The sequence below is a fragment of the Pleurodeles waltl genome, chromosome 10 (assembly GCF_031143425.1).
Source record: "Pleurodeles waltl isolate 20211129_DDA chromosome 10, aPleWal1.hap1.20221129, whole genome shotgun sequence".
Lineage (NCBI taxonomy): Eukaryota > Metazoa > Chordata > Amphibia > Caudata > Salamandridae > Pleurodeles > Pleurodeles waltl.
The window spans coordinates 865,298,219-865,325,539 of NC_090449.1; the positions used below are offsets into that span (position 1 = coordinate 865,298,219).

Consider the following 27,321-nt stretch of genomic DNA (forward strand, 5'->3'; position numbering starts at 1 on the left):
AGCCCTCTCAAAAGCTGTGAACCACTTGGTGATGTCATCACCATCTTCAAATTTTGTCACAATCCCTTTGGGGATTTTTAACATGTCAGGAGAATCTCTGACCCTATTTATATTGCTGCCACCATTGATGGGTCCTAGGCCCATCTCTTGTCTTTCCCTTTCTATGGCTAGGAGCTGTCTCTCTAAAGCCAATCTTTTGGCCATCCTGGCTAACAGGAGGTCATCTTCACTGAGAGCATCCTCAGTGATTTCAGAAATGTGGGACCCTCCTGTGAGGGACTCACTATTTCTGACTAACACAGTTGGAGACAGGACTTGAGGGGTCCTGTTCTCCCTATTTAGGACTGGAGGAGGGACATTGGCCTCCAAGTCACTAATTTCTTCCTCTGTGATGTCACCATCAGAGGGGTTGGCTTTTTCAAACTCTGCCAACAGCTCCTGGAGCTGAATTTTGGTAGGTCTGGAGCCAATGGTTATTTTCTTTATATTACAGAGAGACCTTAGCTCCCTCATCTTAAGATGGAGGTAAGGTGTGGTGTCGAGTTCCACCACATTCATCTCTGTATCAGACATTATTCTGCTAAGAGTTGGAATACTTTTTAAAGAATCTAAAACTGTTTCTAGAATCTAATTTCAAACTTTTAACAAACTTTTAAACTCTAAAAGACAATGCTAAACAGGGACTTAACACACAAGGCCCTAGCAGGACTTTTAAGAATTTAGAAAAATTTCAAATTGCAAAAATGAATTTCTAATGACAATTTTGGAATTTGTCGTGTGATCAGGTATTGGCTGAGTAGTCCAGCAAATGCAAAGTCTTGTACCCCACCGCTGATCCACCAATGTAGGAAGTTGGCTCTGTATGTGCTATTTCAAAGTAAGGAATAGCATGCACAGAGTCCAAGGGTTCCCCTTAGAGGTAAGATAGTGGCAAAAAGAGATAATACCAATGCTCTATTTTGTGGTAGTGTGGTCGAGCAGTAGGCTTATCCAAGGAGTAGTGTTAAGCATTTGTTGTACATACACATAGACAATAAATGAGGTACACACACTCAGAGACAAATCCAGCCAATAGGTTTTTATATAGAAAAATATCTTTTCTTAGTTTATTTTAAGAACCACAGGTTCAAATTCTACATGTAATATCTCATTCGAAAGGTATTGCAGGTAAGTACTTTAGGAACTTCAAATCATCAAAATTGCATGTATACTTTTCAAGTTATTCACAAATAGCTGTTTTAAAAGTGGACACAGTGCAATTTTCACAGTTCCTAGGGGAGGTAAGTTTTTGTTAGGTTAACCAGGTAAGTAAGACACTTACAGGGCTTAGTTCTTGGTCCAAGGTAGCCCACCGTTGGGGGTTCAGAGCAACCCCAAAGTCACCACACCAGCAGCTCAGGGCCGGTCAGGTGCAGAGTTCAAAGTGGTGCCCAGAACACATAGGCTAGAATGGAGAGAAGGGGGTGCCCCGGTTCCGGTCTGCTTGCAGGTAAGTACCCGCGTCTTCGGAGGGCAGACCAGGGGGGTTTTGTAGGGCACCGGGGGGGACACAAGTCCACACAGAAATTTCACCCTCAGCAGCGCGGGGGCGGCCGGGTGCAGTGTAGAAACAGGCGTCGGGTTTGCAATGTTAGTCTATGAGAGATCTCGGGATCTCTTCAGCGCTGCAGGCAGGCAAGGGGGGGATTCCTCGGGGAAACCTCCACTTGGGCGAGGGAGAGGGACTCCTGGGGGTCACTCCTCCAGTGAAAGTCCGGTCCTTCAGGTCCTGGGGGCTGCGGGTGCAGGGTCTCTCCCAGGCGTCGGGACTTTAGGTTCAAAGAGTCGCGGTCAGGGGAAGCCTCGGGATTCCCTCTGCAGGCGGCGCTGTGGGGGCTCAGGGGGGACAGGTTTTGGTACTCACAGTATCAGAGTAGTCCTGGGGTCCCTCCTGAGGTGTTGGATCGCCACCAGCCGAGTCGGGGTCGCCGGGTGCAGTGTTGCAAGTCTCACGCTTCTTGCGGGGAGCTTGCAGGGTTCTTTAACGCTGCTGGAAACAAAGTTGCAGCTTTTCTTGGAGCAGGTCCGCTGTCCTCGGGAGTTTCTTGTCTTTTCGAAGCAGGGGCAGTCCTCAGAGGATGTCGAGGTCGCTGGTCCCTTTGGAAGGCGTCGCTGGAGCAGGATCTTTGGAAGGCAGGAGACAGGCCGGTGAGTTTCTGGAGCCAAGGCAGTTGTCGTCTTCTGGTCTTCCGCTGCAGGGGTTTTCAGCTGGGCAGTCCTTCTTCTTGTAGTTGCAGGAATCTAATTTTCTAGGGTTCAGGGTAGCTCTTAAATACTAAATTTAAGGGCGTGTTTAGGTCTGGGGGGTTAGTAGCCAATGGCTACTAGCCCTGAGGGTGGGTACACCCTCTTTGTGCCTCCTCCCAAGGGGAGGGGGACACAATCCTAACCCTATTGGGGGAATCCTCCATCTGCAAGATGGAGGATTTCTAAAAGTTAGAGTCACCTCAGCTCAGGACACCTTAGGGGCTGTCCTGACTGGCCAGTGACTCCTCCTTGTTTTTCTCATTATTTTCTCCGGCCTTGCCGCCAAAAGTGGGGCCTGGCCGGAGGGGGCGGGCAACTCCACTAGCTGGAGTGTCCTGCTGGGTTGGCACAAAGGAGGTGAGCCTTTGAGGCTCACCGCCAGGTGTGACAATTCCTGCCTGGGGGAGGTGTTAGCATCTCCACCCAGTGCAGGCTTTGTTACTGGCCTCAGAGTGACAAAGGCACTCTCCCCATGGGGCCAGCAACATGTCTCGGTTTGTGGCAGGCTGCTAAAACTAGTCAGCCTACACAGATAGTCGGTTAAGTTTCAGGGGGCACCTCTAAGGTGCCCTCTGGGGTGTATTTTACAATAAAATGTACACTGGCATCAGTGTGCATTTATTGTGCTGAGAAGTTTGATACCAAACTTCCCAGTTTTCAGTGTAGCCATTATGGTGCTGTGGAGTTCGTGTTTGACAGACTCCCAGACCATATACTCTTATGGCTACCCTGCACCTACAATGTCTAAGGTTTTGTTTAGACACTGTAGTGGTACCATGCTCATGCACTGGTACCCTCACCTATGGTATAGTGCACCCTGCCTTAGGGCTGTAAGGCCTGCTAGAGGGGTGGCTTACCTATACTGCATAGGCAGTGAGAGGCTGGCATGGCACCCTGAGGGGAGTGCCATGTCGACTTACTCGTTTTGTCCTCACTAGCACACACAAGCTGGCAAGCAGTGTGTCTGTGCTGAGTGAGAGGTCTCCAGGGTGGCATAAGACATGCTGCAGCCCTTAGAGACCTTCCTTGGCATCAGGGCCCTTGGTACTAGAAGTACCAGTTACAAGGGACTTATCTGGATGCCAGGGTCTGCCAATTGTGGATACAAAAGTACAGGTTAGGGAAAGAACACTGGTGCTGGGGCCTGGTTAGCAGGCCTCAGCACACTTTCAATTGTAAACATAGCATCAGCAAAGGCAAAAAGTCAGGGGGCAACCATGCCAAGGAGGCATTTCCTTACACAACCCCCCCCCAAACGAAAGAGGATGAGACTAACCTTTCCCAAGAGAGTCTTCATTTTCTAAGTGGAAGAACCTGGAAAGGCCATCTGCATTGGCATGGGCAGTCCCAGGTCTGTGTTCCACTATAAAGTCCATTCCCTGTAGGGAGATGGACCACCTCAACAGTTTAGGATTTTCACCTTTCATTTGCATCAGCCATTTGAGAGGTCTGTGGTCAGTTTGAACTAGGAAGTGAGTCCCAAAGAGGTATGGTCTCAGCTTCTTCAGGGACCAAACCACAGCAAAGGCCTCCCTCTCAATGGCACTCCAACGCTGCTCCCTGGGGAGTAACCTCCTGCTAATGAAAGCAACAGGCTGGTCAAGGCCATCATCATTTGTTTGGGACAAAACTGCCCCTATCCCATGTTCAGAGGCATCAGTCTGCACAATGAACTGCTTAGAATAATCTGGAGCTTTTAGAACTGGTGCTGAGCACATTGCTTGTTTCAGGGTGTCAAAGGCCTGTTGGCATTCCACAGTCCAGTTCACTTTCTTGGGCATTTTCTTGGAGGTGAGTTCAGTGAGGGCTGTCACAATGGATCCATATCCCTTCACAAACCTCCTGTAATACCCAGTCAAGCCAAGGAATGCCCTGACTTGAGTCTGGGTTTTTGGAGCTACCCAGTCCAGAATAGTCTGGATCTTGGGTTGGAGTGGCTGAACTTGGCCTCCACCTACAAGGTGGCCCAAGTAAACCACAGTTCCCTGCCCTATCTGGCATTTGGATGCCTTGATAGAGAGGCCTGCAGATTGCAGAGCCTTCAAAACCTTCTTCAGGTGGACCAGGTGATCCTGCCAGGTGGAGCTAAAGACAGCGATATCATCAAGATAAGCTGTGCTAAAGGACTCCAAGCCAGCAAGGACTTGATTCACCAACCTTTGGAAGGTGGCAGGGGCATTCTTTAAACCAAAGGGCATAACAGTAAACTGGTAATGCCCATCAGGTGTGGAGAATGCTGTTTTCTCTTTTGCTCCAGGTGCCATTTTTATTTGCCAGTACCCTGCTGTCAAGTCAAAGGTACTTAAGAATTTGGCAGCACCTAATTTGTCTATGAGCTCATCAGCTCTTGGAATTGGATGAGCATCTGTCTTGGTGACAGAATTGAGCCCTCTGTAGTCCACACAAAACCTCAACTCTTTCTTTCCATCTTTGGTGTGAGGTTTGGGGACTAAGACCACTGGGCTAGCCCAGGGGCTGTCAGAGCGCTCAATTACTCCCAATTCCAGCATCTTGTGGACTTCCACCTTGATGCTTTCCTTAACATGGTCAGACTGTCTAAAGATTTTGTTTTTGACAGGCATGCTGTCTCCTGTGTCCACATCATGGGTACACAGGTGTGTCTGACCAGGGGTTAAGGAGAAGAGTTCAGGAAACTGTTGTAGGACTCTCCTACAATCGGCTTGCTGTTGGCCAGAGAGGGTGTCTGAGTAGATCACTCCATCTACTGTGCCATCTTTTGGGTCTGATGACAGAAGATCAGGGAGAGGTTCACTCTCTGCCTCCTGATCCTCATCTGTTACCATCAACAGATTCACATCAGCCCTGTCATGGAAGAGCTTAAGGCGGTTCACATGGATCACCCTCTTGGGGCTCCTGCTTGTGCCCAGGTCCACCAAGTAGGTGACCTGACTCTTCCTTTCTAGTACTGGGTAAGGGCCACTCCATTTGTCCTGGAGTGCCCTGGGAGCCACAGGCTCCAGAACCCAGACTTTCTGCCCTGGTTGGAACTCAACCAGTGCAGCCTTTTGGTCATACCAAAACTTCTGGAGCTGTTGGCTGGCCTCAAGGTTTTTGGTTGCCTTTTCCATGTACTCTGCCATTCTAGAGCGAAGGCCAAGTACATAGTCCACTATGTCTTGTTTTGGCTCATGGAGAGGTCTCTCCCAGCCTTCTTTAACAAGAGCAAGTGGTCCCCTTACAGGATGACCAAACAGAAGTTCAAAGGGTGAGAATCCTACTCCCTTCTGTGGCACCTCTCTGTAAGCGAAAAGCAGACATGGCAAGAGGACATCCCATCTCCTTTTGAGCTTTTCTGGGAGCCCCATGATCATGCCTTTTAATGTCTTGTTGAATCTCTCCACCAAGCCATTAGTTTGTGGATGGTATGGTGTAGTGAATTTATAAGTCACTCCACACTCATTCCACATGTGCTTTAGGTATGCTGACATGAAGTTGGTACCTCTGTCAGACACCACCTCCTTAGGGAAACCCACTCTGGTAAAGATACCAATGAGGGCCTTGGCTACTGCAGGGGCAGTAGTCGACCTAAGGGGAATAGCTTCAGGATACCTGGTAGCATGATCCACTACTACCAGGATATACATATTTCCTGAGGCTGTGGGAGGTTCTAGTGGACCAACTATGTCCACACCCACTCTTTCAAAGGGAACCCCCACCACTGGAAGTGGAATGAGGGGGGCCTTTGGATGCCCACCTGTCTTACCACTGGCTTGACAGGTGGGGCAGGAGAGGCAAAACTCCTTAACCATGTTGGACATATTGGGCCAGTAGAAGTGGTTGACTAACCTCTCCCACGTCTTGGTTTGTCCCAAATGTCCAGCAAGGGGAATGTCATGGGCCAATGTTAGGATGAACTCTCTGAACAGCTGAGGCACTACCACTCTCCTAGTGGCACCAGGTTTGGGGTCTCTGGCCTCAGTGTACAGGAGTCCATCTTCCCAATAGACCCTATGCGTTCCATTTTTCTTGCCTTTGGACTCTTCAGCAGCTTGCTGCCTAAGGCCTTCAAGAGAGGGACAGGTTTCTTGTCCCTTACACAGCTCCTCCCTTGAGGGTCCCCCTGGGCCTAAGAGCTCAACCTGGTAAGGTTCAAGCTCCAAAGGCTCAGTTCCCTCAGAGGGCAGAACTTCTTCCTGAGAAGAGAGGTTCCCTTTCTTTTGCTGTGTTGCAGTTGGTTTCCCAACTGACTTTCCTTTCCTCTTGGTAGGCTGGGCCATTCTTCCAGACTCCAGCTCTACTTGTTCACCCTGTGCCTTGCACTGTGCTCTTGTTTTCACACACACCAGTTCAGGGATACCCAGCATTGCTGCATGGGTTTTTAGTTCTACCTCAGCCCATGCTGAGGACTCCAGGTCATTTCCAAGCAGACAGTCCACTGGGATATTTGAGGAGACCACCACCTGTTTCAGGCCATTGACCCCTCCCCATTCTAAAGTAACCATTGCCATGGGATGTACTTTTTTCTGATTGTCAGCGTTGGTGACTGTGTAAGTTTTTCCAGTCAGGTATTGGCCAGGGGAAACCAGTTTCTCTGTCACCATGGTGACACTGGCCCCTGTATCCCTCAGGCCCTCTATTCTAGTCCCATTAATTAAGAGTTGCTGTCTGTATTTTTGCATGTTAGGCGGCCAGACAGCTAGTGTGGCTAAATCCACCCCACCCTCAGAAACTAGAGTAGCTTCAGTGTGGACCCTGATTTGCTCTGGGCACACTGTTGATCCCACTTGGAGACTAGCCATACCAGTGTTACCTGGATGGGAGTTTGGAGTGGAACCTTTCTTGGGACAGGCCTTGTCTCCAGTTTGGTGTCCATGCTGTTTACAGCTATGACACCAGGCCTTTTTGGGATCAAAGTTTTTACCCTTGTACCCATTGTTTTGTGAAGAGGCTCTGGGCCCACCCTCCTGTGCAGGTTTTTGGGGGCCTGTAGAAGATTCTTTACTATTTTTAGTTTTGGTTGTCTCATCACCCTTCCCCTGGGGAGTCTTTGTGACCCCTTTCTTTTGGTCACCCCCTGTTGAAGTCTTGGACACCCTTGTCTTGACCCAATGGTCCGCCTTCTTTCCCAATTCTTGGGGAGAAATTGGTCCTAGGTCTACCAGATGCTGATGCAGTTTATCATTGAAACAATTACTTAACAGGTGTTCTTTCACAAATAAATTGTACAGCCCATCATAATTACTTACACCACTGCCTTGAATCCAACCATCTAGTGTTTTCACTGAGTAGTCAACAAAGTCAACCCAGGTCTGGCTCGAGGATTTTTGAGCCCCCCTGAACCTAATCCTGTACTCCTCAGTGGAGAATCCAAAGCCCTCAATCAGGGTACCCTTCATGAGGTCATAAGATTCTGCATCTTTTCCAGAGAGTGTGAGGAGTCTATCCCTACACTTTCCAGTGAACATTTCCCAAAGGAGAGCACCCCAGTGAGATCTGTTCACTTTTCTGGTTACACAAGCCCTCTCAAAAGCTGTGAACCACTTGGTGATGTCATCACCATCTTCAAATTTTGTCACAATCCCTTTGGGGATTTTTAACATGTCAGGAGAATCTCTGACCCTATTTATATTGCTGCCACCATTGATGGGTCCTAGGCCCATCTCTTGTCTTTCCCTTTCTATGGCTAGGAGCTGTCTCTCTAAAGCCAATCTTTTGGCCATCCTGGCTAACAGGAGGTCATCTTCACTGAGAGCATCCTCAGTGATTTCAGAAATGTGGGACCCTCCTGTGAGGGACTCACTATTTCTGACTAACACAGTTGGAGACAGGACTTGAGGGGTCCTGTTCTCCCTATTTAGGACTGGAGGAGGGACATTGGCCTCCAAGTCACTAATTTCTTCCTCTGTGATGTCATCATCAGAGGGGTTGGCTTTTTCAAACTCTGCCAACAGCTCCTGGAGCTGAATTTTGGTAGGTCTGGAGCCAATGGTTATTTTCTTTATATTACAGAGAGACCTTAGCTCCCTCATCTTAAGATGGAGGTAAGGTGTGGTGTCGAGTTCCACCACATTCATCTCTGTATCAGACATTATTCTGCTAAGAGTTGGAATACTTTTTAAAGAATCTAAAACTGTTTCTAGAATCTAATTTCAAACTTTTAACAAACTTTTAAACTCTAAAAGACAATGCTAAACAGGGACTTAACACACAAGGCCCTAGTAGGACTTTTAAGAATTTAGAAAAATTTCAAATTGCAAAAATGAATTTCTAATGACAATTTTGGAATTTGTCGTGTGATCAGGTATTGGCTGAGTAGTCCAGCAAATGCAAAGTCTTGTACCCCACCGCTGATCCACCAATGTAGGAAGTTGGCTCTGTATGTGCTATTTCAAAGTAAGGAATAGCATGCACAGAGTCCAAGGGTTCCCCTTAGAGGTAAGATAGTGGCAAAAAGAGATAATACCAATGCTCTATTTTGTGGTAGTGTGGTCGAGCAGTAGGCTTATCCAAGGAGTAGTGTTAAGCATTTGTTGTACATACACATAGACAATAAATGAGGTACACACACTCAGAGACAAATCCAGCCAATAGGTTTTTATATAGAAAAATATCTTTTCTTAGTTTATTTTAAGAACCACAGGTTCAAATTCTACATGTAATATCTCATTCGAAAGGTATTGCAGGTAAGTACTTTAGGAACTTCAAATCATCAAAATTGCATGTATACTTTTCAAGTTATTCACAAATAGCTGTTTTAAAAGTGGACACAGTGCAATTTTCACAGTTCCTAGGGGAGGTAAGTTTTTGTTAGGTTAACCAGGTAAGTAAGACACTTACAGGGCTTAGTTCTTGGTCCAAGGTAGCCCACCGTTGGGGGTTCAGAGCAACCCCAAAGTCACCACACCAGCAGCTCAGGGCCGGTCAGGTGCAGAGTTCAAAGTGGTGCCCAGAACACATAGGCTAGAATGGAGAGAAGGGGGTGCCCCGGTTCCGGTCTGCTTGCAGGTAAGTACCCGCGTCTTCGGAGGACAGACCAGGGGGGTTTTGTAGGGCACCGGGGGGGACACAAGTCCACACAGAAATTTCACCCTCAGCAGCGCGGGGGCGGCCGGGTGCAGTGTAGAAACAGGCGTCGGGTTTGCAATGTTAGTCTATGAGAGATCTCGGGATCTCTTCAGCGCTGCAGGCAGGCAAGGGGGGGATTCCTCGGGGAAACCTCCACTTGGGCGAGGGAGAGGGACTCCTGGGGGTCACTCCTCCAGTGAAAGTCCGGTCCTTCAGGTCCTGGGGGCTGCGGGTGCAGGGTCTCTCCCAGGCGTCGGGACTGTAGGTTCAAAGAGTCGCGGTCAGGGGAAGCCTCGGGATTCCCTCTGCAGGCGGCGCTGTGGGGGCTCAGGGGCGACAGGTTTTGGTACTCACAGTATCAGAGTAGTCCTGGGGTCCCTCCTGAGGTGTTGGATCGCCACCAGCCGAGTCGGGGTCGCCGGGTGCAGTGTTGCAAGTCTCACGCTTCTTGCGGGGAGCTTGCAGGGTTCTTTAACGCTGCTGGAAACAAAGTTGCAGCTTTTCTTGGAGCAGGTCCGCTGTCCTCGGGAGTTTCTTGTCTTTTCGAAGCAGGGGCAGTCCTCAGAGGATGTCGAGGTCGCTGGTCCCTTTGGAAGGCGTCGCTGGAGCAGGATCTTTGGAAGGCAGGAGACAGGCCGGTGAGTTTCTGGAGCCAAGGCAGTTGTCGTCTTCTGGTCTTCCGCTGCAGGGGTTTTCAGCTGGGCAGTCCTTCTTCTTGTAGTTGCAGGAATCTAATTTTCTAGGGTTCAGGGTAGCTCTTAAATACTAAATTTAAGGGCGTGTTTAGGTCTGGGGGGTTAGTAGCCAATGGCTACTAGCCCTGAGGGTGGGTACACCCTCTTTGTGCCTCCTCCCAAGGGGAGGGGGACACAATCCTAACCCTATTGGGGGAATCCTCCATCTGCAAGATGGAGGATTTCTAAAAGTTAGAGTCACCTCAGCTCAGGACACCTTAGGGGCTGTCCTGACTGGCCAGTGACTCCTCCTTGTTTTTCTCATTATTTTCTCCGGCCTTGCCGCCAAAAGTGGGGCCTGGCCGGAGGGGGCGGGCAACTCCACTAGCTGGAGTGTCCTGCTGGGTTGGCACAAAGGAGGTGAGCCTTTGAGGCTCACCGCCAGGTGTGACAATTCCTGCCTGGGGGAGGTGTTAGCATCTCCACCCAGTGCAGGCTTTGTTACTGGCCTCAGAGTGACAAAGGCACTCTCCCCATGGGGCCAGCAACATGTCTCGGTTTGTGGCAGGCTGCTAAAACTAGTCAGCCTACACAGATAGTCGGTTAAGTTTCAGGGGGCACCTCTAAGGTGCCCTCTGGGGTGTATTTTACAATAAAATGTACACTGGCATCAGTGTGCATTTATTGTGCTGAGAAGTTTGATACCAAACTTCCCAGTTTTCAGTGTAGCCATTATGGTGCTGTGGAGTTCGTGTTTGACAGACTCCCAGACCATATACTCTTATGGCTACCCTGCACCTACAATGTCTAAGGTTTTGTTTAGACACTGTAGGGGTACCATGCTCATGCACTGGTACCCTCACCTATGGTATAGTGCACCCTGCCTTAGGGCTGTAAGGCCTGCTAGAGGGGTGGCTTACCTATACTGCATAGGCAGTGAGAGGCTGGCATGGCACCCTGAGGGGAGTGCCATGTCGACTTACTTGTTTTGTCCTCACTAGCACACACAAGCTGGCAAGCAGTGTGTCTGTGCTGAGTGAGAGGTCTCCAGGGTGGCATAAGACATGCTGCAGCCCTTAGAGACCTTCCTTGGCATCAGGGCCCTTGGTACTAGAAGTACCAGTTACAAGGGACTTATCTGGATGCCAGGGTCTGCCAATTGTGGATACAAAAGTACAGGTTAGGGAAAGAACACTGGTGCTGGGGCCTGGTTAGCAGGCCTCAGCACACTTTCAATTGTAAACATAGCATCAGCAAAGGCAAAAAGTCAGGGGGCAACCATGCCAAGGAGGCATTTCCTTACACCAGTCAATACGGAACTGACCCTTCACTACCTAGTTCATTGTAGTTCAACATTATTTATCTAGTACAGTGAACTGACTAAACATCACTGGCCCTCCAAGCACATATATGGCCTGAAATACTTTAATGACATTAAAAGAATAATACAATAATATATGACTACTTGATGCTTTATTTTGTCTATGCATTGTGCATTTACCACTATCAGATTATAGTCTTAGACTGTAGTGGACTTATGTCTTGTCTTGTCTTTCATAATGTATTAATAAGCAGCCCAACATAGCTACATGTGAGTGCTATCTTGAGCCTAAATGGGATTTCACCATGAGGATCTGTCACTGTATCTGATAACATATCTCTGGCAATTAGTATGTCTACAGTCAATCCATCCATCCATCCATCCATCCAGTGGGCAAATGCGTCCAAAAACATCACAGTTGTATGAATCTGAAAGCCTTCATTTGACAAGTCATTAACAGCTTCAAATCCCCATTCTAATTCACTGATGCCAGCATCATCTCCACATTGCACATCAAACACAAGACCAAGACCCCAAGAATCAATTGTGCCTGCTGAGGAGAGTGACAACATGCAAAACAGAAACTGACTTCAGAGCAACTGTTCTGGTGCCGGGACCTATCTCTCCTTAATGGCTGCATGGTTTCCCAGACACCTGCATGACTACTCTAAAAAACGTTCTGCATTATCAAAACTCTCTGGAAATCTTTAAGGATAACACCTATCTTGAGAGACTTCTACTGCCTACCTCTGGCTGCCTGTATCACCTTTAAGACCAGCTGAACCATCTACAGTACAGTCAGTGGCAACAACCTGCCATACATTACGACCAAGGTCAAGACATCCGAAAGCATTCACAAGATATACAGTAGCAACATAACCAAACTGAAATTCATAAAAAGAGAGAGGAAAAGGCCTGATGTCTGTCCTGCTCCCAGAAAAGATCTGAGGCCCAGCCTAATCCTGCTGTGCTTGTTGGGCGTGGAACTCCATCACGGTCAAAATGCATCAATCACCCTCCATCTTCTGCCTCAGAAATGAGCTCAACTCCTTACTTTCCAAAACCTTACTGTGGAAACTTTCAGCTACGGTTTGTTTCAGAAAAGTGCACCCATTTTTGCAACCCAATTCCCACCACATATCATCCCACATTCACAAAGGTGGTGTTATCTCAAACCCTGGTATCTGGAGAGTGGTGTAAAGCAAGTGGAAGTTGTCTGAGAAGAGTGATTGGTCTGTGGAATGATTTCAGAGAAAGAGCACAGAGACGTGGAGCAAGCCAGGTATGTATTAAATAACTGAATGGAATCTTAAACAGCTTGAAAATAGAAGGTCAATACCAAGATCTGTTTTTGGGCAATCCATTGATATTTAGAGTCACAGGGAGCAGGTTAACATAAGATGATGCTGATGCTGTGCTTCACATAGCTGCAGAACACTCATTATTTTCCATATTTCATATACTGCCTAGGTGCCCTTTATTATGAGTAAATCATTAAAAAAATAATTGACATCTCAACATGCACCGGAAAACTCAAAAAACAAAACTTACTGTTGCGACAAGGCGAGTATTCGGCATAGGCACTGAAGTTCTGAATCGCTATGTAACATGTTCCAACAGGGTCCTTTTCCTGAGTAGCCTTCAGGGTCCTCCAGTGATACAATGGAGCACAAGCCTGTGAACAGAGAAATAACACTGAAAGTCAATCCTGTGCTAAATGTACTGGGCCGGTTCCATTCCTCAGCCGGCTAGTAGACCGTGGTCTGCCAGTGACCTGGCCTGCCTCATTCCTGACACTTCTGGGAGAAAGGTAATAAAACGTGCGCATTCCTTTCCAGATCCTTTGTACCTGCGGGAATCGCTGCCCCGCATGCCTCTATCTGGACTTGTACGCGGAGGACTTGAGATTGCAAGGGGTGGACGAAAATCCAAACACAAACATCCTTGAGTGATCTAAGGGTCCCAGTTCACTAGGTCGGGTGCTGCAGTGTCAAGACTTTGTGGGGTCAAGCTCATTCGTCTTGGGAAGTGCACTGGGACATATGGTGGGCACCAGCTGGGACTGAGCAGGCATCATGAATAGGGCGGAGGACGTCATGGCCTGAACATTCTAATACCCTTGGAAGTTTCCTGGGATTTTCAACAACATAACTGTAACGCCGATGAGCAAATTACACGAATTAAGTTATCTGCTACTCCCTGCGTCACCCGTCTGACAGACTGCTCGAGGCATTTCGTGGCTATCGAAATTTAAACAGGAATTAAGCCACTAGAAATCACTTTGTCTTCTGTGCCTTGTTTAGTCAATTTTTTCTCTTATTTTCTTTGGTAGATAGGTCACGCCTCTGTCCTAGTTTTATGTCAGGGTTCACAAAGGAAATTTACAATTTAGAAATTAATGCAGTGAAGATTTTTTACTGCGATTTGTATTGAATGATTTTAAGGGTGCTCAGTAAAAATTCCCAGAAGCATGCATGCAAATCGATTAATCCATACATTTCACTGCTGGTTTTCCTTCTTCCATAAGAGGGGCAGATACTGGTCTGAAACAGAAATGTGCGTCAGCAAATTAAACTTTTTATTTTCTTTTTTATTTGCCGGGAAAACGTTATGTCTCCAGGAGGTTTCATTCCTGCATGCCCTAATAAAACAAGGAGTTTTAGAGTTTTTTTTCTTTTTACGTCACTTGTATATCTACTCTTTTTTAGTGTAAATGAAAATGTGGAAGTTACTGAGAAAGTATTGCAAAGGTGTGTGATTACCCACAAAGTTAAATTTTTCTACCTGGATATTGCCTTGGCAAAGTTTACCCTTATCCCTTCCCTAGAACCACCCTTATTGAGTCCATTCAATGGGAACATAGATGCAAACACCCCACTAATCCGAAACTCACAGACCACTGCCTTTTAAATCACATCCATGCTCCATAGTGTACCCCCATCTACAAAGTGCCAAATGAGTAAACTCATGTGAACTGCGTGTGCAGATGTTGCACCCCACTCCTCAGTGGACCAAGTTTTGATCTACTTTTTCAGCTCTAATTTGAAGCATCCCTACCTTGATGAAATCATCTCTCCCTAAGCCAAGGGATGGGTTGTGCTACTAATACTCCCACTAGCTGTACTTTCAGTGATGGATACATAAATGCGGTTGGTGGAAACCAAAACCCCGCATCAAGGACTTTGAGGGATAGCCAGTAATCCTCACGCAGGAAATTTTTGTCTCCTGTTACACGCTCCACTTTTGCTCTTTGATGGGCCACTTTAACATACATTTTTTTCTTTCGGAAGACCCAGATGTTTAAGAGTCCTGGGAGGAGGAGGGGCGGTCAGCAATTCCAAGGGCTTCCACATGAATCAAATGTCTTCATTTCTGGTTGCCTTCTTTTTGGTTCACTAATTCCCAGCAGCAGATGTATGGTGTGGTACAGGCTACAAGAACACAAATTTGAACTATGGCTTATAAAGGCACAGCAAACGCCTGTCGACCATCAACGTGGTGCTAAGCTTTAAAGGATACATGACATTTTAAAATGAAAAGCATTGCATGAATAGTCACATTCAATTTTATTTGCAAGAAAGCAGAAAGTTGTATGCAAAGTTATAAAGCACAGACAACTCTTGTCTCCATCATTAGGACAATCTAAATATTTTCTTTATTTGTCATTACAAACTAAAGAATGGAATTATACAGTGGACATAACCTTTGGTTGAAACTCATCGGTAAATATTTTTGCATAATTCATTACTGAAAATACCAATAATAAACACCAGCTTTGTGCCCCTCCTAGAAATGAAAGTGCTGTTCACGGCACTGGTGAAGAATTTTGCCAGCCACCAACTTTAAGGGGAGTAATGTTTGGTTACAGAAGAAGTAATAGGGCACCCCTTGCAGTTGGAACTTATGGGCTCTATTCAGTATTTCCCTACGAGCTCATAACCCTTTAAAAAATAATCCACTCGTCAATGCGGGCATGACCACGTTTCTATTCATGCTCTGTCTCAGAAAGTAGAGACCATATTTGAGAGCTCTTGCCTGACCTGCGTGGCAGCGGGCCCCTGGCTTTTACAGGTATGGCACATGGCTAAAAAATGAAATAAGCAAACTAAAGGTGGCAGGGGGATGCCTGCAATAAGCCTCACCACAACTAGCATGATTACAACCCCAAAACAACCCCCACAAGCTTATCCTATGAGGTACATATAAGGCAGAAATGACTGCCAGAACAGTCCCTTCTAGTCTGAGCATCTACCACAGAGTACGCATTGAGGGGATTACGATTTCCCAGTAGCTCCTTGTAGACAATCACTCATTTTACCTGTATCTTTATGAAGATAACACATGTACTTTTATTCTTTTGTTTTAGGGCTTACAAGTGCTTCAGCGAGTCCAGAACTAACCCTCATCGAGTTGGATGAAGCTCTAGTATTGTCCCTCAGTGATTTGTAGCATCCGGGATTTCAAATTCCAGATATTTGTGGGTGGGCTCAAGGGAAGTAGTTGTCTTTACCTTTTGCCAATAAACTTGTGTTCCTGTCTGCTGATTGTGTTCATTATGTGAGTTTCTTCTCTAGTGCTTTTCATGTTCTGGTTCTTCCTGACGCCACTGGAAGGCAATGAGCAGCTTTGCTTTTGCTCATCCGATCCTCAGTTAAGTACTGGGGCTTTGGATGGTGCTATTAATCCTCCATTTGCCCATAGACGTCTTAGAGGGATAGGAATTTATTTGACACAAAGTACCAAAACCTGAAACTGCACTTGAATTTGTATCCAACTGGTTTTGAAAATATCAAGAAACTGCAACTGCTGCTCATCTATGTCTGATAAGTTATCCCAAAATCCACTGTAAAATCTATAAGTGAAACACAGTCTTATAGGCTTTGCATTTTACAGACAGTATTAGATCCTTGAGTCAACTACAGTATGAAAAATACTGTATCTTGTGAAGCTATAAGTTGAATATTTGGCAACAGTGAGTTTGTACTTGTCACAAATCTGTACTAGTTTGCCTGAATTTGTTGCAAAGGTGCATGTATGAAAGAATTTGTGAAATAATGCATGTATTTCATTGTATTGCAACCATTATCTATACAAAAGCAATACGCTGAACCCTGATGAGGAACATAATCCAAAATTCTAAATTAAAGATCCTTACGAAAGAAAATAAGATTTTATTTATATGAGGTTCATGCCTTTATCCCAACTCTTGATCCAGAGCTGCTCTCTACAAAAGGCCTAAATGTTTCTCCATCATTGTCCAAATTCCAGTCCCACTCTAGAGCCAATATACAAATTTCCTATTTTTTCCTATATAGGTCAGGATGAGTTTGGGTAGGTGGTGTGGGATAGCACCTGACAAAAACCTTAACAATACGATTTCAAATGCACATTTCCTGCTATCTTTCTGAAATGTTTTCATCCTTACCTTTTGTCCATAGGTAGTGAAACATGAGGAGTCCTTCTGAATTGCCTCAGATAGTCTTCAACCCATGGACTGTAATGGGGCCTCAAGCGGTAGCCAGTGGCAGAGATGAATTCCAGTTTTCGATACATCACGTTATTTGTTTAGTGAATTTAGTGTCCTAAAAGAGATGATTATTCCCAGACTTGGGTCCCTTGATCACTGTGCCATAGGTCTGAAGCTGCATTCAACTGACAAGGCCCAGATTAAATGAAATGGTCTGGTGTTGCTTGTGTTGTCTTCTGGAGGTGGTCTCTCCTTAAAGCTTGTGATGGACTGTTCCCATGGTGACCAGGGCCACTACTGATTTACATAACTAAAGTATTAGTCCAGAGTGTCATGGTAGACAAAAACGGAGGGGCTGGAATACTGCCACAAACGATCACCAGTGGCTACGAATAATTCAAGCATTCCATCCATCACCTTGCCTTGTTTTTGCATGTGATGCCCTAAGTGGAATGGATATGTACAGACATGGATCGAGTCCTCACTATGCTATAGCACTCAAGCTGCACCTTACTGATGAAGCCCAAATAGGCTGAAATCAGTCTGGGGTTACCTATGTTTCCTTCTGGAGGGACCCTCACATGGCAGTTTAGGATGTACTGTTCTCATGAGAAATAGGATCAGCATTAACTTGTATAAGATGAGTCTCTGTCTAAAAGCATGGTAAGCGAAAACAATGGACTGGAATGTGGCTCTAAAAGACTGACAGTGGCTGAGATTGATTTAAGCATTCCATTCATCACTGTGTTGTTTGATACACTGAGAAGTGATGGCAATACGTTCCAACATATCACTCTATGGCCCCTATGCCCTGACACTTTAAGGCCAACCTGTAGACCACGTGTCCCAGAAAAGGCACTAATGAACAGGAGAGAGTTGTTAGGGGAAACAATTCATTAACCAAATTCATAAAGTAAGTCTAGGTGCCAGGTTTCAGTTACCACTTACATGGATTGATAGATATTGTCAGCCTGCCCAGAATGCTCTTCACATTCATTAGAGTTTATCTACAGACACTAACAATGCTTTCATCCCAGAGGTGCCCCACCAAAATGCGTAGTGCTCATTGTATCAATCCCTTGAAAAAGAGATGTGCAAGATTGTGCCTGTGTCAGTGTTTGTGGGTGGTAGGAGAGGACTGGCAGTACAATAAATGCTTGTCAACATTTTCCTTTTGAGCAAACAATATGGAATTGAACTTCAAACCCCAAACTACAGCAGACAATAAACTTTGTGCCCATTTGCTTGGGTCATTAGGACTATGCACCAGAGCATAGCCAGAGACCAGGTAGAGCCTGCTATGTTCCAGAGGGCTTGTAAATATGAAAAACAGACTCAACAAACTCTCCATAGATGCCATCAATATTTATGTGCACATATATACATCTATGTGATATACTTGATAGGTAACAAGGCAAATGAAACTATGAACGTATGCCGAATATCCACGCAGAATTAGTAATGTTTCAGAATGAGCAAGGCAGAATGTTAGTGCAAGTAAACCAATAATCTTGCCGAGACTTTCATGGCAAAAATATGTCAGTGACTATTTCCAAAATATAATTATTATGTCATGTAAATTATTGCAGCTTTGAAACTACTGGTACAGTTTGCAGCAGGATGGCAAAATATCCGGAATCCTAAGCTTCCTTTAGCTAATTCTCTTCTCTGTGTATTTGGCAGTGGTTTTATTCCCATCAGCTACGATGGAAATATAAAGTTAGGAGAGATTAATTATATAGGTGAAATATCCTCACTTCTTTTAACTTTGAACAAAGATGACTCGATATTTCACTATCATGTTTTTCAGGACTCTGTGTTTCCCCAAGTGGGTAAAGTGTTATTTTAGATTTATAACGTGATCAGTGCTCTGCTCACCCATATCACTAGCAATGTGATTTGTGGAGGGAGCAAAAACGGTGTAATTGCTAGAGACAAGGTTGAGATTGCATTAGAGACATCTAGTGCAATCGCACGGTATGATACCAGCCAATGAAATGTCACCAACCTCTAATGTACATGACTTTCGAAAAATTGAGACCCGTATTGTGCACATTTATATCAAGTCACGAAAGAAAACTCGTGCACATTAAAACCAAATGAATCCAACTTACCACCACCTTGTCTTTGTGCGCTTTAACGGTAGCTCCAAACCACTGGTGTGACTTGAACTCAATAGATTCTTTGGTTCCATTAACTCTGACTTTCCTGTTGTCTATAAGAAATACAAAATCTGTGTTAAAGAAGCAATGACATTATTTATTTTCCTTTGTAAGGGTGAAGAAAATGTGTATATTATTATAACATTGCTCCCACTATTGTTCCACTACGTTGTTATAGTTATTTCCTTTTTATTTTACTTTACTTTGTCTTCTTCTTCTTCTTAATATTATTATTAAAGCAACTAGCATATGCTTTTGTATAGTGTTCATCCTTCTTTGATTAGCGCAGTATTTCTAAGAATCTGGTCCCTGATGTAGGAAGGTATTTGGGGGTTGCAAAGCTGTTGCGATTCAAAGACTCACAGGGGTTGATACCTTTTTAATATTTACAAAAAAGATTTTACAAGCTTGAAAAGTCTTTCATAAAATGGTTTTGCAGTCAAATCCAAATTGCAAACAGGTGGGATTGTGAAAAGAGCACCCCCCTCCCGTTAGTAATTTGTGGAGGAATGCATCATTGATTGTGATGGTATCTTACTCATAAAAAATAAGTGCCTGTGGGACATCTCCCTGTTTGGGAGCTGTGACAGCAGCCTCGATAGAGTAGGAAGTGGTCTAAGAGACCTTTGCCTGCTCTCCCCAAATTCTTCCAGAATTTGAAACTTTTTTTTTTTTTAAAACCCACCGGCCCTTCTAAAGGGCACAAGCTGGTTTGAAAAAAAAAACGTTTCTCTCTTGGGAATGTAAATGCACTGACGGATGTCTGCTGTCCCTTGCGGGGCTCACTCTCTATATTTGTACACAGGGGATCAGAACTATGACCTGCCTAACTGTTATTCATTCTGCAAGACATTTTGCGACCTACTCAGAATGTATAATTTGTGATGCCTTTTACTACTTAGGGTCGCAATACAAATTACCTTCGCATTCGGGACTCAATTGGTGTGCAGACCGCATTTCCCTAGTTTGCCAATGGGCATAATGCATCAGTCCCCTAATAATGTGCTTATTTATTTTGGACAGTTGCAAGACGTGAACCAACAGCGTTTCCACTTAAGAATTATACAGAATGAATAAAATATAGATACTCTGCCAGCTACACCCCAGAGATACTACTAACATTCTAGTTGGATGCATTTAGTAGGACAGAAATCGTATTCACTCCTTTATGCAACCTTCTTATAACTTGTAACTGTGCGGTGAGTAGTCTTGATATGTTTAATTTGCACAAAAACATTACACCTACAAATCTTAAAGATTGCAAGTAAAGACATACATACGCTTTGTTAGGATGGGTTTCCTAAACATTCAAATTTTCTGCAAAATGATATACAAACTGTAAAGGGGGCTGGCAGAGATGTATGTTCTGACTCGGTGACACTGGCAAATTATTGTCAAAATGCGTTACCTCTAGGACAGTACTCTCATGGGTACTGAAAGTTGACATGTTGTGCTACTTTGGGGCACACAAGGTACCTGTAGTAAATTGAATGATTTGTATACTTTGGGCATGCGTATGTTTCTCGTGTGTGTGTGTGTGTGCAAGTGTGCATGCATATCTGTTTCTGTGTTTATGTATGAATGTGTGTTTGCAAGCCCACACCTAAGTACGTGTGTATGTGCATGCCTGCATATGTGTGTGCTTGCTTACCCTACGTGAGTATGTGTGTGTGTGTGTGCATGCACGTGTATCTTGTGTGCATGTCTGCATGTGTGCGCGCGTGTGTGCATGCCTAAGTGTGTGCGAAATTGGGCACACATTTCTAACATCTGAATAGCTCCTAAATTGAAATTAGGGTTTTAAACCATTAGTAAAGCTCAAAACGTCATAATTCATTTAGCATTCCAATCGACTCTTTAAGTGCGTATTGTAATTCTATATTTAAATGCAACAATACCCGCAATTGCTAAGCAAAAACAATCCACGTGACTAGTTTTGAATCCAAGAATTACAATCTTTGAAGTAAATTAGAGCACATTAGTATTTGCAAAAGAATGAAGAAAGTTTGATATATTTTAACTGAATAAAGAGCACGTTCCTAAGTTTTTACATCACATGTAAAGGAAAACGAAGAGATGTTGTTATCGTGTTTCCAAATGCGTTGCTCCTTCATACACCTGTACCCCTCTCGATGCTTCCTGTCCTACAAAAATATTAAGCACATAAAGTCCGCAAAATACTACCCACTGTCTTCAAAGTGTAAATAAAATAAAAAACGTTCTTAAAAAAACATTTGATTGCAATATGTCAAAATTTCTATTCAAGGATCGATCACTCCTTCCACATACTTGCAAAGAACGCAGAATACGTAATATTTACAGGGTTTCTTCCTTGAGACAAAACACACGAAAAACCTTTGATCGCATTAATAACCAATTCTTCAGTGGGTGCCTTTCTGTGTTCAGCGCTCCAGCGCCTTCATGGACCAGGGTCCCTTAAAGAATTGCACGTGCGCACACTCTCCCACCAGACGATGCCTTATATATACTTTGCAGATGTCAGCATAAAAGGAACCATCTGGTCGAGAGCTCGGACCAATTATGATGCATTTCAGACCTTAATAAAAAGCAGACCTCCCCTTCCCTCGCTCACAGCTCTCTGAAGTGAAACTGGTTTCCCACATGTGCCCAACTGGAGATGTCTTCTCTGGCTAGACACCGCCTCTGAACTTCTGAGAACATTTGAAAACTCTAAGCAGTTCACCCTGATCTCTATAGCTTCCTGGCGTTCTTATGCTCTGCATTAAAGTTGCTTTACAAATATCAAGAGAACTCTGTGGCTCCTATTCCATAAAATGTTGAAGAACACACACGTGGCACCGGCTCCAGCCAGCGGCAGAAGTGATGCGGAGACATTCGCCGTAGGTACAGAGGAAATCAAGTCATGACTTCCTGCAACATGTTTTATTATTTAAAACTTTCTGCGCGTGTACTCTAGGCCATAAATGGCAGGAAGGGATAGATCCAATATACAACAACACAGTCAGGCAAGTCTACATAAGAATGCCAAGGAACTGTGGGGCAGATTTAAGAGCCCCTAGAGTCTTCTTGCGCCATATTTGCGTCATTTATTTCTGCTAATGTGGCCCAACGAGGCCATAATCGCCTTGCCAAATTTAGCAATGCATGCATTTTGCCACTTTGTAGCTCTTTGCACTACATTATGCCTGTGCCAGCCATATTGTTTGCAAAGGGGGCGTTCCCCCCGTTAGGGAGGGCCGAAAATATGGCACAAAGAAATCCAAAAGATTTATTTGCGTCATTTTTTCAGCACTTTTAAAGCCTGCTCAGAGCAGGCATTAAAAGGAGGCACACCATTGTTTACAATGGGCCTCAAAGGGCTTTGCAGGATTAGTGTCAACATTTTTTATGCTAACGGTGCAAAGCTCTGAAGTAGCGTAAAAAATGTTGAGGCTATTTTACATAACTACCGCCATGGCGTGCCGTAGGTTAGATACGGCGCACACATGGTGGCGTTAGGGGGGCGCCAAGGGGCACAAGCAAAGTGGCGCTGCAGTAGGTGCAGCACCACTTTTCTTAAATCAGGCACTGTGTGTAATTTCTACATCTTCAACACAACAGGGGCACGGTGAGGGAATAGCCACAGAGGCAGAGAATGACCAAGCCATGACCACCAACAACAGGGGGGGGAGTTAACCACCCATCCCCGGTTTAGCAGTTACAGCGGGGGGGGGGCAGATTTTGATGGTCCTTTTCTGTCTGCAAGCCGGCAGACAAAGGCTAATAATGTGAAAAGGTGGATGGTTGGTTGACTGAGTTAGTGGAAGGACGGACGGATGAATAGATATGTGAGTGAAATGGTTGATGGATGAGTGAAAGGGTTGGTGGGTAGATGGATGGATGAAAGTGAAAGGAAGTATGAGAGAAAGAATGGATGGATTAGTGAAAGGGTTAATGGATGGATAATTGAAAGAATGGATGAATGAAACGGAAGGTGGATGGATAAAAAGATGAATGGATGAAAAGGTGAATGGATGATTAGAAAGAGTGGGTGCATAGAGTGAAAGGGTGGACAGATGGATGGAATGAAATGGTGGATAGATGGATGAGCAAAAGGACAGAAGGAGGCACGAGTGAAAGGTAGGATGCTGGAACATTGTGAACCCCCCAACATTAGAAGCTACAGCATAGTGGAGTTCTTGATTGGCCTCTTCTGTCTACAACTGAGCGGACAAAGGCGAGTGAGTGGCGGTTTGGATGCATGAGTGAAAGGGTGAATGGATGGGTGAGTGAAAGGATGGATGGATGAGTGAAAGGGAGTGAGTGGATGAATGAAAGGATGGATGGATGAGTGAAAGGGTGGATGGATGATGAGAGAAAGGATGGATCGATGAGTGAGTGGAAGAATGGATGGCTGACTGAGGGAGAGTCGATGGTTTGATGCATGGGATGAGTGAGAGGGAGAACAGGTGGATGGAGTGAAAGGCTGGGTGGATAAATGAAAGGGTGGATGACTGAGTGAAAGGATGGATGGGTGTGTGAAAGGATGGATGAGTGAAAGAATGGATAAGTGAAAGGAAGGGTAGATGGTTGGGTGGGTGAAAGGTTGGATGGAGGTGTGGATCGGTGAAATAATGGATGAGTGAATGGGAGGGTGGATGGATAAGTGAAAGAATGGATGGATGAGTGAAAGAAAGGGTGAATAGATGGACAGATGAGTGAACCCATGGATGGATGAGTGAATGGATGGAAAGATGAGTGAACGGGTAAATGGATGGATGGATGATGAGTGGATGGGTGTAAGGAGAAATGAAAGAATGGATGGCTGAGTGAAACCATGGATGGATGAGTGAAAGGGAGGATGGCTGGATGGAGTGAAAAGGTGGTTGCATGGAGTGAAAGGGTGAATGGATGGATGAATGACTGAAAGGATCGATGAGTGAAAGGGTTGATGGAGAGACTGATGAGTGAAAAGATGGATAGATGAATGGATAGGTTTGGAGATGAATAGGTTTGGATATGGATGGGAGAATAGGCAGAACGGTGAAAGACTGACCAATAGATAAAAGAAAGAATGGTGTACAGAATTTAAAGGTGAAATTGTGGATATCATCAGGTGGATGGAAGAATCAAAGGATGAATAGATAGGTGCTTGGATGGAAGAGACAGGAGAGTTCTTCTAGGGAGGATCATGATGACTTGCTATTTAGAAGTTGGTGTATTTTAATTCTTTGGCTACTCCTGAGCACATTCCTATCATAAGTCTGCCTTTTCACATTTTGATGTGATATGTGTATTTCAGATTTACCTTCAAAATGGTCTCTATGTTTATCCATCATTGTTAGACCTGACACTAGTAAGTAGTGCTTCCCCAAGCTTTTCACTTTGCTCTAGGAGGCTTTGCTGGTTCTCGCACAGGGCCATTGGCCCTCAGCACTTTCCCACTGTAAGTACAGTGTGGGAGTGTCATCACCATACATCCATTCACCTGGAAGCGCCTCTAGTCCGTGTGCACATACTGCCACATGGGTGTTTTTCTATCTAGATACTGGTTCTGGCATCACATGCCAGGGTGTGCATACTTGCACACATGGTTTCTAAAATAGACGCTGAGCCTAATATTACAGGCCAGTATGGGTGCACTTGCCCCTTGGTGGTGGCTGTAACCTAAGTGCCTAGCCTACCTCTGTAGGCTATATGTGGTCCAGGGCACATGTACCCGGGGGTGCAGGACATCCATGCCTATTCACACTGCCCACGAGAGCTGCTCTGCCCATAAGGTAACATGGGAGAAAAGAGTCTGATTAGGTCTGTCTGCAATAGTGGATTGCAGAGGAGCAGATTCATGATGTTCCGCTCTGCCCAACTGGCCCTGGTTACCGTCCCACAGATCCGTAAGACCAGGACCAGAAGCAAATATTTTTCCTACCTCACTGCAAAGACCTGGAACACCCTGTCTCTCCACCTCAGGTAATCTCCAGTGCAGCCCAAATTCAGGAAGGTCCTCAAGACCTGGCTCTTCGACTGAACCACAGCTCCCAGTCAGATTAGCAGCTCCCCCTTCAGTGCCTTGAGACCCTTACAGATGAGTAGTCATGCTATACAAATCCCTGATTGATTGATTGATTGATTGACACTTGGCCTCTCAGAGCAAGAGCGTGGCCCCACTAAAGATAAAGATCTACATTCCATGCCCTCGAGGCAGATAGGGAGAAAATTTAGGGGAGACACCTGTGGTTCAAAGAAGGGAGAGGTTTCTGACACTTGGCCTCAGGTCATCATGCCCCTGATGTTGTGCCTCATATTTGTGGAGGTACTGCACTGTTCACTTTTGACATGGGAGCGTAACCGTCCGGTGCTACTCGAGTCTTAGTACATCAGATCATGGCCCCACCAAAGATAACAATCTGCATTCTATGTCCTCGGGGCAGATGAGGAGAAAATTTAGGGGAGACATCTGTAGTTCAAAGGAGAACCCTTTGAACCACCCCAAAACTTCAAAGGAACACTTTAGTATAACTAGGGGAACTATCCCTCAGCAAGGCAGAGTTGTATCTACGGCGTTGTGGGACCGGTGTTCCTGGCCCACGTGGTGTGCACTGCCAAAGGAATTTGTTATGCACAGGAGGATAACTGTCTGAGTAAGGGATCCACGCACACTTCCTCTATTGCGGCTGGCCTGAGCTGACTACTTGCTGCGGTGTCTTAACCTGAGAAATACTCTCCAAGAGCAGTTTAGATGCCCCCTGATCTTTGCAGAGGTCTCATGGACATCAAGGACATCCTGCTAGGGATTTACATTGTGTGCCAAACTTGTCGTGCACAACCAGAATTGTCGAGGGTGACTCAAGGCAAGACTCCCGAAGGTGCACCTCTGTTCTGGAGTTGCTGAAATTGGTAAATATGTTGTAACATTGACAGTCTGGTGGTGCTGGATGCTGCAGTGGCTAACTGGTGGCCCTAGTGACTTTCCCCTGTGGGTGGCAGACCTCTGAGTGAATCTTCTACTGGGAGCCTAACTGTCTCCGTGTTAATTGTTGCCAGATGGGTGTTGTCTTTCCTTCACCCCTTCCATTTTGTCCATGGGATCCTGTGTAGTGTGAGTAGAGCCGCAAGCAGCCTAGTATCCAGGGAGAAGGCTGACTCAATCTATGGTTTGTGGTATGGTAGGGTGAGATAGCAGATGCTGGTTGGTGGGTGGTTCGGGACCCAGGGTGCCTGCAAACACAGGGGCATCCACTAGCTGGATATCAGGTCCCCACATTAGGGTGCTGGGAGCGTGTGCATATGAGAATATGTGTGTGTGTGTGTGTGCACAAGCTGAATGATGCCCGTGGCAACCCCCAACGTTTATCTGCCAGGGAATTCCTGAGGTTGCATTACAATTTACTAGTGCAACCTAGGCCACAGTGCTATGTGGAAGTTTTACAGCCCTTGTATGTAATTATTGCTGCTAGCATTGGGAACTGGGGTGCACCCTGAATTTAAGTGTTACATCAAAATTGGTAAACTCCATGGTGGGTCTTGTGCTGACAACGTTTGGTACTGCATAAGGGTGCAGGGAGGGAAAGCATAATTTTCTCACTTGTATATACTGTCATTGTTGTTACACTCAGTTGGGCCGAATATTGTGAACTCTATTGGCATGATGCTAATGCAGTGTTGACAATGTGTGTTAAATGCAATTTTTATATACTGACATGCTGTGTGAAATCTCATTTGTGCCGCTCAATGTGTTTTGTGGTGGAGAAGTGCTGTGCCCTTGCTTTATACATTGGCTCTGTGATAAGCCTGACTGCTCTGTGCCCAGCAATCTAAGGGTGAGCACAGGTTATACAGCAAGTGTAATCATCCACCCTTGATGGGAGTGGGAAGAATCTGCCTGGCTGGGGCCTTGCTGCAGCCAACCAGAAAGCGCCGCCTCCAACAATCATAAATCATGACTTCGGCAATTTCAGCTTTAATGTCTGCCAACAATCTTGTAATCATATATTGGATACTTGTCAAGCATTGTAGGCACTGAGAACAAATATATGAATAGATGATCTCGAACAGTCTCGTAAAGCCATGTAGTTGTATTTTGGATGAAGCAGAAGCCTGAGTTTACTTGCGGGACTAGTGGGCATCATTGAATTTATGGGAGGTGTGCTAGTCACAAATGCTTTTTTTTTGCAGTGCATACTTAAGTGCACAGTGCACATTTAAGTGCTGTCTCCCATGCTCAGAATGACGTATTTTATTAATGAGGTTTTCATTCCTAGAGAAGGATGCTGCTCACTTGAACTATTATATTGTGGTACTTCAGTATGGTAATATGGGTGCTTTGAGTGATGCAGCAGCTTGGGCAGGTGTCAACTGTTTTTGGATGCTCTATTTGTAGCAGGTTATATTCTAGGTGGGCTTGGAATTCCTGACGTCCTCTCA

At 45.3% G+C, this 27,321-nt stretch overlaps 1 protein-coding gene across 1 annotated transcript in view; it reads right to left on the minus strand.

Annotated features, from left to right (window-relative positions):
• Positions 1–27,321, minus strand: part of ITGA8 (integrin subunit alpha 8) — a 550,523-nt gene that overhangs the window by 417,622 nt on the left and 105,580 nt on the right. The window contains exons 3-4 of the mRNA XM_069211593.1: positions 18,889–18,989; positions 12,859–12,982 (exon numbers count right to left, since the gene is read on the minus strand). Of these exons, the coding sequence (XP_069067694.1) occupies positions 12,859–12,982; positions 18,889–18,989 (225 nt within the window). The remainder of the gene's footprint in view (positions 1–12,858; positions 12,983–18,888; positions 18,990–27,321) is intronic.